Genomic DNA, 13533 nt, shown 5'->3' with positions numbered 1-13533 from the left:
GGGCACAATAAACCATTTTAACCCAGAGTCTAACATAACGTAGAAATCATTTAAAATGAGAGGGGGTGGGGGGAAACAAGGGTTTTCGTTAGGTCGCGGCCAAGAGATCTGCGAAGCTAATCAAGGTTTTTACGCCAGGGTTCTGAGCGAGGTAGCACCTCGCAGTTGTGGCGGCAATTCATTTTGCGGTCTTGCCGGCAACTGCAGTTTGAGAGCCCATTCTCACAGCCGCCCTTTTTCTGTCTGTCTCGCTTGCCATGTGTCTCCTCCTCTGAAAAGCTTGATGTGTCTCCCTCCCTCTCTCCCTCCCTCTTTCCTGTTCTCCCTCCCTCCCTCTCTCCCTCCCTCTCCTACAGGACACGATGGCCAAGCGCAACACAGTGATTGGCACACCCTTTTGGATGGCCCCGGAAGTGATCCAGGAGATCGGATACAACTGTGTGGCCGACATATGGTCCCTGGGCATCACCTCCATAGAGATGGCTGAGGGGAAGCCGCCCTACGCTGACATCCATCCCATGAGGGTGAGTCTGATGCCGGGACCCGTGGCCAGCTTCTCCCTTAGGCTAGACTTCCAGGCCTAGTACTGACATAGGGTAGGCATATGACCATACCAGAACGCCCCATCATCACATATATCAGGTATGCATTTCACCAAAAGACTGGTCGGCTATTCAAATTGGGCTGTCTGCTTTCATTGAGATGTGGTCACATAGAAATCAACATGCCCACGGTCACACTGGAGAACAATTTATTACTCCGCATCACATGTAAATCTTTTTTTTTTTTTCTTGAAGACCAGCTTAATGAATGATAACGATGAGTACTGTACTGTGAAGTGTTTTATCTGATGTTATGTAATAGGGTACTATGCAACTATGAAGTATGATGTGAATCTTCCATCCCAAGCAAACAGATTCCTTTACTGTGTAGCTGTTATGGCCATAACCAACAATTTTGCAACTTTATGTGACATTGTGAATGTCATAAATGACCAGGCCACGACCAAAGTAATTTCCATTGTTACACGTACTTTGTCAGCAAACATACTACGCCGTAAAATTTTACATTGTGGCCAGCTTGCTACAAAAAATGGGAGTTTAGATTTCAGTACCACTATTCAGATTTTTCTGTAAATTCATCTTTTTTTGAAATTCAGTTTCATTGACATCTTTAAATTGCATGCAATTGAGAGTTTATCGTGTATGTCATTGACAGGAAGCTACAAAAAGCCTTTGTTAAATGAAATGGAGATCCTGCTATATGATAAAATAGAATAGGAATTCAAACAAAAGAAGACAATTGTTAGCAGTGCTAATGATAATTTCACTTGTGGCAGTTGAAATAGCCAGGCAACAACAGTCCAAATACAGTCATTTTGTCATTGTGAATGTGTCAGATTAACCGAAACCATTTTGCAAACTGAGACAGGAAGTTCTCGATACAAATGAGCAAGAATGAAAAATGTGTAACAAGCTACAACCTACAGCTAAAACGAAAGCCCAAGTTCTAACCAAGACTGTCCTTAATACCAGGAAATCAAATTCCTAGATGCATGAACCATGCATGAATTGAATCGCCACACTGATTTTCAAAGAACAGTAGGCCGTATCTGATCATATCCACTGTTTGTCTGTAGGAAAATATTAGCAATGTGTTGCATAGGTATGGAGATTCTTGGAATTAACAATGTGATCCATGTTATACTAAAGCTTTCAATGCAATTCGCAGTGAATTGCTGTTTTAAAAACACCTCAGAGAAAGAAATGAAGAGGAAAAACATACACACACACACACACACACACACACACACACACATACGACCATTACAGTTTCCACTATAATGATATTTTCCACACTGTTCCTTCTTAATTCTTAATTTCTCCCTGCATTGGACCATGAGATGGCCCAGCTCAGCTACATAATTACATTGCATTGTCATTTAACAGATTCTCTTATCCAGAGCAACTTACTTGGGTTACATTTTTATCCAGTTAAATAGCTAAATATTTACTGAAGAAGGTTCAGTACCTTGCCCAAGAGTACAACAGTAGTGCTCTAGAGGGGCATGGAACCACTGCACCATACTGCTGCCCTACTGTATCCTCAGAAATCCATCAGCTCTCGTGGACCGACCCACACACCCAGCCCGGAATCGCTCGTTTGGGGGCTACAGATCTGTAATGGGGGGGAAATCTCAGCTATCGTAAACGACTTGTCACGAGGCGACACTTTGGTTTGAGAGCCATGTAAGAGTAATGGAGTTTAAAAGTGGGCCTGCTTTATGTGGTTAGGATGGTTGAGCTGCTCATTGCTGGGCTTTTCTGTGGGCTGCTCCCTCGCTCCCTCACGCGGTCATTAAATCCCTGTGATGTGCTCTGTTTTTATTAGAACACATAAAATAAACAATCCCGGTGAGTGTGTTTTTGATGAATACGCTTTACTGCGGACGCTTTTTCCAGGCTACATCTTGCGCTTGGCCCATTGTAAGTTAATTTGCCAAATCAACTGAAAAAATAAGAGTCAAATCAAAAACACTGCCGTGGCCGAAAGTCTACATTCCAGCGGTCGCTTTAAGAATGAGCTCGCTTTAATGTGGTGATTGCATTGTTTAATTCCGAAATTTAGTTTCTGAAGGAAGGAAAAACCCAACATGATTTTTCCAGTGAGTTTTTGTGTTTTATCAACCTTTTTCTTTTTGTACATGATCAGCGCTGCTTTTCGAAGTTGGCCTTATGAAGGTAGAGTGAAGGTGTTCTGAACTCTGAATCACCCCTTCTTTAACGGCCGTAATAGTTTTCTGCTCTCAGTGTTTCCCTTGAAACATGCGTATGAATAGGCAGTCGGAGGGTCCCTAACCCAACCCATAACTCAAATGACTGGGAGTTTCATTGCCAGCCACACCATAATGTCAAAAGAGGTGTGGAGCTACTCGATCCACCACTAAACTGTCAAGGCAGTGGCCCAGAATGCAATTGTGTAGTGAAGTCTTGCCCATCAGGGATCTTAGCAAAGTAAACGCATTGTGAAATCGAAGGGCCCTGGGTACCAGGGGGAGGTGTTTTTCCTCGCGCTGTCCAATCAGCATGGGCTGCAGCTCGCAGGAAACGGGGGTCTGATGACCCGCCGGCTCATGGTTCTCAGCGCCGCGCTTCGCCGGGGCGATTCTGGCGCTCCGTCCTCCCGAAGCGGCCGGGACAGGGAGGGTGCTGTGGCTGCAGCTGGCTGGGATAGGGGCCATAGTGGAGAGCCGAAACGAGACTGTGTCACGGGCAGAACCAGACCCCAGCTCCCCTGAGCAGCACGGATCACGTGCCTCTGACCGAAAGGAGCCGATGGCGGCCCTTGTTCCTGCTTAATAAACCATCAAAATTCCAAATTACCAGGACAACATGGCAGTGCAAGGAACGCGATCATGAAATTGAATTATGATTTTTATCCGCTCTGTATGGGCGGGGGGGTCAAAAGGTTTCCGTGACTTTCCTCCAATTTTGCCTGCCCCCCTACCCACCCCCGGCTGGTGATTCGCCCTCCTTGGGCCACCTCAGTGCGCGTACGTGCCGGACTCGATCATACTTACTGCGCACCCCCCAATCAATTCGGACAGTTTCGAGAGCGGGGTGGGGAGCGTGGTTGTTTTTCCTGGATCGCGCCTAGGCTCTGCGGTTCTGGTCCAAAGAGACGTTCCTGTTATTCAGGAATATGTACTGGAATATCGTGCTGCTTGGGTAGGGTTTTTTTTTTTTTTTTTTAGCCACAGGCCCTGTTGGCTCGGCAACAAAGGGCCGCCCGCTGCCAGCAGGTTGTTTCCCGGTCCGCTATGCTCACATTTTAATACAAGTATTACATGACTTCCCTTCGCAAGGTTTTCAGAGGGGAGGAAATGGCAGATTGAATGTAAACAAGATTAGCTTCCCCCCCCATCCCGTCCCCCGCATAGCGCAGCCAGCTGCCGCTTCGCGCCCGGCAGTAAATCTCTCCCCGCCGCTGCTGCGAGAGAGAGCCGCTCTCCAACAAGATGTCAACCGACATTCTGTCACCAGCCATTGCAGCCTGTGGAAACTGCCTTAGAAGGGAAAAGAGAAAATGTCACGCCGCTGTGGTGCTCTTTGCTTGCCTGTTCACAAATTACCGCAGCAGGGACAGCACCCAGGAGCTGGAGCTGCATGCGTGTGTGTGCCTCTAGTTTTGTAGGGTAAGGAGATCGCATGCTTTAAAAACTCAACTTTTTATAGTTTTTTTTTTTTTTGCTCTAATTGTCGACTTGTGATTGGCTAGCAGCAGAGCTGATTTGTGGCAGTGGACCCCATCATGTGCCAGTCACCCGTGGCGCTGTCGTCACCTCTCATCCTCACGGTGTCACACCCCGCGCTCTGGAGGAAGAAGGGAAGCCGAGTCCCCCTCTCGCTCGCCCAGCTTGTAGACTCCTGTTCCGAAAACTAAATATAGAAGATTTGTTGCTCTTTCATTCTGTGTTCCACCTGCCAAAATACACAGCCCATGCTTTCTTAACCTTGAGCAGTGATCTGTGTATTTAGAGTGGAAGTGCAGCTAAAAGGCAGGGTCCTGTGCGGCGTGCTGGCGGCTCTGGTCCCGGGCTAATGACGTTGGCCTGCTGTTCCGCGGAGAGGCAGTGAATTCACAGCATTGACCTCCTCAGGCACATAATGGCCTACCGCACAGTCGCTGCCCATTTTGTGTCACGGGCATTTTGCTGCACCATGAATATCCAGTGTTCATGTTATTCTCCTCCGAATGGCGATGGGAAGGGGCAGGCGAGAAGTGGAAAGAACTCTTAGTGGAAAGAAACGCTACCTTAGTTTCTTTATATAGTTTTATGCATGTTGTCGTCTTTTCTATTGCAAAAATCCATAAACAGAGATGTAGCAACTTGTTTGAAGTTGCCAGCTATGTGTTGGTCTCTCGAATGGTTATTACCATGTTATAACACATTTTCCATTACACAATAGTTGCTACCAGTGAAATTTCTCATTTTTCTTCAGTAACAGTCTATTCTTCACACTCCATACAGAAACTGTACCAGAAAAGAGAGGAAAGCATAAGATAAGCAAGAAAGGGCAAATGGTCCATTGGTGTGGCGCGTGTGAAATTGTATCCAAATTTTTTGTGTTCAAATGAAATTTGACAGTCCAGAACTGAATACTTGAATGGACATAAATCTCAGGGCCATTGAGGGGATTTCTGTCGAGCACCCCAAAAAGGGCTTAACTCTCGTGCTGCATAGGTGTGGGGTGTACCCTACCTGTAATTCTAAATCCATAACTCGGCAGATAGCATACCTGCCACCCAGATATTAAAGGAATCAATCTGAAAAATGACCTCTGGTTCACCCTTCTATTGCTCTTCTTCATGAGTATACATTTGGAATTTGAACAAAATCTGTTTTATGGAACAGGTAACTTTTGAAATTTAACCTTGGGGAAAGTGTTTGGTTGGATGCACAACATGGTGCAAGCACAAGGTCTTTACCAGCGTGATCTGTAAATGCCTAGTATAAAGGCCAAGCTAAAACCTTTGTCTTTTCCTTGGGAAAGAACAATAGTGTCAGAGAGCCAGTGTGTAGCACAGTATACAGGAAGTGCCTGCTGGGAGAAATGGCCAGAGATACGTCCCCCTCTCTGTCTCAAGATCCCCCGACTGCCCTCGGGATCCACCACAGGGAATTCAAGTAGCGCATAGGATCGGCCACTCGATACTCCCATTTTGAAGGGATCCATTGCAGGCTAATTGGGATAACATGGGGAACAGTGACCCCCGCGTCTCTAAACGAGGTTTCAATTAGCCTGTAATAAGGCCGTCCAGTCAAGACCGATATAGTGGAGAAGGAAATGTGAAACATACCGCAGTTGATGGTTGGTTTTCCCTTCTTTGATTAATCACTCTCAAAGTAAGCAGCTGGGCTGGTAAAATAATTAGAACTAAAAACACCCCAACCCCGTGGCTGTAACGTCTTTAAAGGGCTGCGCGTTGCAGAGCGAAAACGTCATTTAGTTTGCAAACCGCGGCTGTTTTTTTAGAGCGATTTTCAAATGCTTTAACGTGCCGACCTCCTTGGAAAGTATGTTGCCGTTTGTTAGTGTGCTGTGAAGGCATTAAGTTCCAACCGCAGTCTATGATTCTAAATTATTTTTTCACAGTATATATTAATATATTTATACTTGACTAATCAGGTTGTATTTTTTGTTCAGATCTACACATTGCACACGCATGTTTTAAAAATTAAGCGCAGACGTCAGACTGCTATTGATTGCCTGTTGGTAAGACAAGAACTTAATGCATAACATTCTAAGACAACAGAACGTGATAATTCATACACTCTGTCCACTGCAGCTTTACAGCAAAAATAAACACAAATTTAATTGGACTCGCCAGCAACTGTTTGCATGTGTCAGACAAATCTCCGATAACTGTACATGCCGTTCCTGAACATAGCTGATTTTTACCATGTGCTAAGGATTGTATAAATATGGATAAATTATTATTTGATTATTATACGTTTACTGTGCACATTCATGACGTACTGAATTATGACAGGATAAGCAAGGTCAGTGAGTTTTGATTGCACTTTGAAAAAAGTGTGTATTTTAATTAGCAATTTATACAGTCAGGCAAGTAAGATGCTGTCTCTGCTGTTTTCCCTTGGTGCTGAATGGAGATTTCTAACTTGCTTTGTTTTGACATCTTAACTGTGTGCGAGCACATTGTTGAATGGACAGCATGTTACTGAGAGACTTTCATGGTTATTCTTAAAGAAGCTGCTTACATTGCTCCCGTTGAGCTCTTTATTTTACTCACAGCTGGAGGCATTCTTTAAACTACGGCATGCCAAAAGGGACAATCCCTCCTTCACTCCCTGTGTCCACTGATAGTATTTCATGGAGCACTGCCTACACAGTCCAGTTAGTCATGTGATTTAGCCAAGCACCATCAGTACTAAGCTTTTATAGAATGTGTACTTGTCCTGTGTGGAAGGATTGAGCGAATTCTGAGTCACCATCAGGATCAGCATAAGGTGCAGAGTTTGTCTGACTGCCCCTGCTGCGGTCGTCACGGAGATGGTTTCAGCCTTGATCAGACGTTCAGCGGGAACAGACACCAGCCCAGCTGACGGAAGACAGAGCGGCTGGGCTAATTAGCGCCACAGTGTCATCCAGGCTGTGAGAAAAGCAAGTAGCCTGTGCTGCATTAGCCCTGATTCTAAAATCAACATTATAGCTGCAGCCTGAGCACAGGGGGACTGGGGCAGGGAGAGCTCGGAGAGATGGTTTCGCATGATAGACTGAAACTGAAGATCCTTGGAACTGGACGGCGTACTTCCTTTTTATGTTACCATTTCAAGCTGGCCCCTCTTTTTTGTTAGTCTTCCTTCTTGTCTTCTTTTTCTCCCAAATGATCACCGCTCCCAAGAATGTCGCTCTGCAAACGTTTAGTGCTCGGCTTTGAAGAAGTCTCCTGCGCTTTGTAGTCCTTAATCTGAGCTGTATTAAATCATACACCCTGCTGGCGTTTTGTCAACTCCAACATGAGGGCGCTCACCGGAGGAAGTGCCGTTCCACGCTGCCGAGGCCGCCGAGAATCCTGGCACATCCAGACGGCCTTCCTTAATGCGGCCCTAATTGTGCCATGACACTTCAAACGGCATCTCTGTTGGTTTTGGAACGGTGAGCTGTTGCATCACGTGTCTGTCCGTGGTGGAGGTGGTGGTTGGTCAGAACAGAAGAAAGACTTCCCGCTTTGCACGCCAGTAGGCAGTAACACGGCTCCCCCTGCACATCCCCGCTGCATCACCCCTCGCACCTGGTCTGTCTGACATCAGTCTGCTCAACTCCTAGGCAGTGCATCCTTGCAGCCCTGGCCGTGTTTAACATAGACCACTGGGGAAGCCAACCATGTCCTTTGTCTGGGTGGAAACCGGCCCACAAGGTGTCTTCTGAAAGAGAGCCTCGAAGGGTCGGTAAAGGACGGAGCCTGCATATTTTAGGTCTGTACTGGAAGAAGGTGCTGATAAAGATGGTAGAGGAAATGGATTGGGCACCACCAGCTTTCTTGTGGGTCCACCCCTATGTAAGAGCCTAAACACTGCGGTCAGAGTGCTCGGTCAACTTCCGGTCCTGTGGTCTTTCAAGAGACCCAGTAATGCATATCTGGGTGTTGTGACCACATGGTTATTTTAGGATATGTTACCTTATATGTGCTTTGTGACGCTCTGATCAAGAGTGAGTTGCGTAGCTGTCAGTTTTTATGTTATCCATTTATATGATTGGATATTTACTGAGGCTATTCTGGTGAAGTACCTTAACTAAGTCAAGGCACACAACAGCAGTAGCCAACCTGGGCATCAAATCCCACAACCTTTGGCTGAGGAGCCTTGCTCCTTACCAAAACACCACGCTGCTGCTCAGCTGTGTACCAACAGATCCGAAACCTTCTACTCGCTCCATCTAGCTTTCCAGGCATCTTGTTAAAGAAGTCTCAGTAAAAAAGGAATTTCAGTGGTATTTTTTTTTTAACTGGAAAGCAACGCAACTATGATCACAGGATCATGTGGAGTCAGGAATGGATGCACTGAAAGTCCCCAGAGGTTTCCTCAGAGCGCGGAGCGCAGACATGAACTTTGCATGCATGCAGAGCACGGTGGCCTGTGTTTGGTTTTTATTCAATAACATTTGCATTTGATTTTAACAGGCCGCCTTATAAAAGACCGTGTGAGGACGAGACGACGTTCGGAGGCCTCGTAAAACGGGTAGTGGAACACGCCTTTTTATGGCCAGGCATAAACGGTAGTTTATGGTGCTGGTTGTGCAGTCGCCTTGCATAAGAGGGCGCCTTCGGGAGTTAGCCTGTCCCGCTTTTGTGCTGATCCCTGGGAAATGTGAAGACCCCAAACTCTGCTGCAGAGAGACGCCGTCGGGGGGTAAGATACTGAGGCCAGCTCCTTATCAGGCCGCCGACAGTCGGCCTTCACCCCTGCAACAGGGAAGCTGCTATCTTTTTTTGGTGAAATTGCTATCCGTATTTTTTTATGGCTTTACCACCGTTTGTGTGCGACTCTTCACCTGTGATAGCGTTCAAAGGTGCATCTGTCCAAAGATAACAGTTTACAGTAGTTAATTGGTGATTAAACGAGAAGATGCCCTCGTAAAAGTTTGCTACCAGTGTTTTGATCAAAAAAGTAAAAAAAAAAAAAAAAAAAAACACAAAACTGAGCCAAAATGTTGAGATGATAAATGAAATAAAATTGCTTTTGTGGTCTGTTTTTTTCACTGCATTGTCACCAATTGTATTACTGATTGCCTACTTTGATCTGGATACTGGTCTCGTTTCGGTCATCAAATGGTTCATTGTACAGACAAATCATCGAAAATTTGCTTATCGTTGCTCACATACTTTGTCAACAAGTTTTACAGCTGAGAATTGCACACAGATTGACTGATAGGCTTAATCGCCATCATAACCACCATTAAAACTGCCCCGCTGTCACTTTGCGTAAACAGCGGTTCACACTGTATCATCTTGTCACTTTAAAATGACTTTTGGCTCAGGTTGGTATACCACATAGGCACAGAGTTTGAGCCTGCGAAATAACACTTTGTGTGACTTCCTGCTCTGTGCTGTAGTTTGGTCAGTGTAGCAGCAGTGGGGTCTGAGTTGAGAGACATGGTTGCATGGCTGGGATGGAGTAGAATTTGTTCAGCTTCTCCGGGACGTGCAGTGAAAATGTTCTTGCTTCTGAAAGCGGAACCTACATGTAAGTCGACATACTACACTGAACGGTTTGCCCCCATCAAACACACAGTACTCCCGTACTGCAACACAAAGTACGGGCCGGGGTCCTCTGCAGGCCAGCTGCATAGACCGCTCAGTGGCACTGCAGAACTGCCCTCTGGACCGCCCGACTTTAATTTGTCAGACCTCTTCAGGCACAGTTGTCATTGGGTTAAAGTGGAAAGACGACAATTCCCTCTCCTCTCCTTCCATCTCCCTCTCTCTCCTCTCTGTCAAATATTTATAGCTGATGGGAGATAAGATTATTTGAGCCGACCTCTCAGTGCCAGCTGCTTCAGAACTTTGCTCACAATAAAGTGAGACGCGTTCCAGTCCAGGCGGGGGGGAGTGGGGGGGTGGCTAGTGGCTGTTTTCTCTGGAGCTCATCCTTGGGAGTATTGATAGGAAGGATAGAGCCAGAGAGTGTTAGCGAGATAGGAATCTTTTGGCTCAGCTTTTTGAGAGGTCTCTTGTTATTGTCCACAGTGGGGATTTTTTAAGGGTTTATTATTTTTCAAAAAAAACAAGTAAAGGCACCAGGCCACGTTCCTCACAGTTTTTGACAATAACCCCGGGCTTTTTTGTTGTCCACGGAGATGGGGCAAGTTTCCCTGTGACAAAATCCTTCACAGTGCTTGAGCCACTGTCTCCCATTCAAAAGTTTTCCGACACTCTCTTGTTGCCTGGGAGTTTGAGCTTCACTTGCAACTTTTGTTCAAGTGGGAGTCCCACATGTTTCCATTTCAGAGCTGAGGAGGGCCCAGTCCATCTCTCAGTGAGTTTAGTGATCATCCCAAGGCAGCAGGGTGGGAGAATCACCCTAGTATATCTAATAGGCCTTTTCCCTGCATTTGCTTTACAGTTTACCAACATGTCATACATGTAGTCTTCGTGTGGCAGACATGTAGTCTTCGTGTAAGCATCTAAGAATAAAAGGTATTGATTCCTTCTGTTGCCCTGTTGTCAGTGTAACTTAATGTGAAATCTCAGGCTTACATTCTAGACATCTACAGTGTGTTGGGCATCCCTTCATACAGTCTGAGTAGATTAAAATTAAAAATTAAAATTATTGTTCAGTAAGTAGTTCCACCTGCGTATTGCACAGGAAAGAAGTGGCTACGATATGTTTACAGATGAGCTTTTTGTCCGCAGTGCAGGTGCAGAAGGCACTATAAATGTGTTTTTATGGAGGGCGAGAGGAAGATCATGGGATATGGTGTCATGATTGCACAAAGCCGATGGGAATATCAGCCAGTCAGTGTAGTGTAAAGAAACGCTACCAGCTGGGCACATACCACAGATTCTAGATGTACTGCTTGTCACACACAGTTGTTAAAAGTGTATTGCTCTTGTATCAGCTTATTGAATGCTGATTTACAGAAATATGCAGAATTAACTGAGTAAGACAGCCTCGCATGTGTGTGTAAGATGTACTGGGTGTAATCAGGTACTAGTGTCTCTCCTGCCACACGCTCTAATCTTATGGTAGTCCTGGTTATCTGTGGAACAGCTGCTCCTATGGGCAGGGTGGAGCTCTGATACTGTAGGCAGATTTATGTTTGTTTGTTTTTTTTTTTTTTTTGAAGGAAGAAAATCTTGCCAGTTTCTAGTGCCCTCTAATGGTGATTTCCCTTACAACAATGTCAGACAAATACTGTGACAAGACATGGAGCATATGTCGTATCAATACAGTGGAGAAAGTGAATTAATCCTTTTTCTCCTGAAAATGGACACTATTGATAATGGATGGTGATGAATTGGAAAAGGCCTCTGAATAGTGGCAGTGAGCTGTTTCTCCCTTGCTTATTCCAGTGCGGTGCACTCTGGTGAAGCATTTGGAGGAGGGAGGTTATTGATGCACTCTGAATTAAATATTGCTTCAATCCAACAGTAGGTTGCACAGTGACCACCATGCCTTTGCATTTCCGACGAGCTGTAGGCCAAAGGCCAGTCCTTGAATCTGGCCTCCTCTCACATCACCATACGGGTGGATGAAACCTGTTTGTTGATCTTCTGCAGATCAATAAAGGCTGCTTGGCTGTAAATGTAGTGCATACATCTATTATTTCCCAACCGATAAAAATGGGGGTTTATGGTTTAAGGACAAACAGTGAGGGGTCGTGGCTGTTGTTACCACTGTGGCGTTTTTCTCCCCAGTTCCCCCATGCAGTGTTCTCCAGGCTCGCTAGGCAGAAGCACTTTATCTGCGGTCCCTGGCCGTTTGTGTACAATGGGTGGTGCCGCAATTACGACCTACCAGAGAGCGCAGGTAGGGACATAAACCTGGCCTTATCAGCACGGACGGGGAGAATCCTCTCTGCTCTCCGATGCGGCTGATAAGATAAGCTGTGGGAGAGATCGTTGCGGGAGAAACCTCCGACTTCGCCGGCGCCTGACTGACGGCCGTTCGACGCCGGCGAGGGTCAGGCCCGCTCTCGACCCCGCGCACGGAGCTGGGGTACGGGCTTTATGTAAAGGGACTGTGACACGTGCTTGAAACCCACTGTGTGTGTTTTGTTTTTTTGTTTTTTTTGCTCTGTGTGTCAGCATTTCTCTTTTCTGGTGTTGTGCACGCGTAACTTGTAGCGAAAAGCCACGACCACCATACAGCCTGAGTCCGAGAGAGGCTAAAAAGTCATGATGAGGATGATATCACTGTAAAAATTCTGTTGGTATATTTTTTGGGCTGGCCAGTGTATACCTCTTTGACTAATGTCATTGCACAGACCTTTTAGCTGTTGTGTTTTTGTTGTGCGGCAGAGGATTAGGACAAAGACAAATATCCGAGTAACACAAAACACACAGATATGCATATTAAATCTAAGGTTTGTAGCAGACTGCAAGTCTTGTGCATTTTTTTTGTTCTCCCACGCATGCTGCACTAGTCTAATAGAAAGAGGTTTTATCATTTCACCTTGACTGCCCAGAACAAAGGTTACATTTATGGTTGATATTATCCACTGGCCCCCTTGTGTGTGCATTCTGTGCTCTGAAATGGAAGAGACAGGACGCACTGGTATAAAGACATTACTTGTGTTTTTATCTCGGTCCAAATAGCTACCACCTACTCCAGTAATGGCAGATTATCTCCACAGATAAGGGGCCCAGTGTCATAGCTCAAAGGGTACTGCGAGGGGGCCATTGACCTCCACTACAGTTCCCATTGTGTATTGACTTTTAATGAAGGAGCTGATGATTTAAATGTTTCTTTTTTTATAACTCTGCTGTGTTTGCCCAAATGGTAATGGTTCTGACAAGGGCATATGAAAACAAGTGTCGAAGAATTTCTTTTTAATAAGGCTTGAGATGTCATTTCTTTACCAGCCAGCTGTATTCAGTCAATTGTGTGGAGAGAAAAAGTACATACCTACTTAATGCAGAGCCAGCTAGCTACAATGACTAATACAAGCAGTAAAGATTCAGTGCACACACAGGCAGCAAGCTGGTCGCCTAGCTGCTTTAATGGCTATGGACATAACATGTTGCACGTACCTGGCAATGGCAATATCACCTGGTGTAGCTAGCATCAGCAGCATAACGATAGTTAAACAGAGCCATGTGTCCTTATTGACATATAAACCCCTGTGCTGTGCAAACTTGACACTAAAACCAAAAAAGCAACCGAAAAAACGGTGTAATTTCAAGTGTGTTGGGTTTTTCTGGTCTCAGAAAAGGATATTGTTATTGCTGTTGTGATTATGTTATTAGATATTACGACCTCCATCTCCCAACAGTCTTTGCAGTCAT

General features: G+C 45.5%; 1 protein-coding gene across 1 annotated transcript in view; it reads left to right on the top strand.

The window, feature by feature from the left end:
* Positions 1–13533, top strand: part of LOC118784531 (serine/threonine-protein kinase 3) — a 70560-nt gene that overhangs the window by 15707 nt on the left and 41320 nt on the right. Inside the window, exon 6 of the mRNA XM_036538806.1 lies at positions 357–524. Coding sequence (XP_036394699.1) covers positions 357–524 — 168 coding nt within the window. The remainder of the gene's footprint in view (positions 1–356; positions 525–13533) is intronic.

This window comes from Megalops cyprinoides, chromosome 10, assembly GCF_013368585.1.
Source record: "Megalops cyprinoides isolate fMegCyp1 chromosome 10, fMegCyp1.pri, whole genome shotgun sequence".
Taxonomy (NCBI): domain Eukaryota; kingdom Metazoa; phylum Chordata; class Actinopteri; order Elopiformes; family Megalopidae; genus Megalops; species Megalops cyprinoides.
This window is presented reverse-complemented; position numbering and strand designations above follow the sequence as displayed.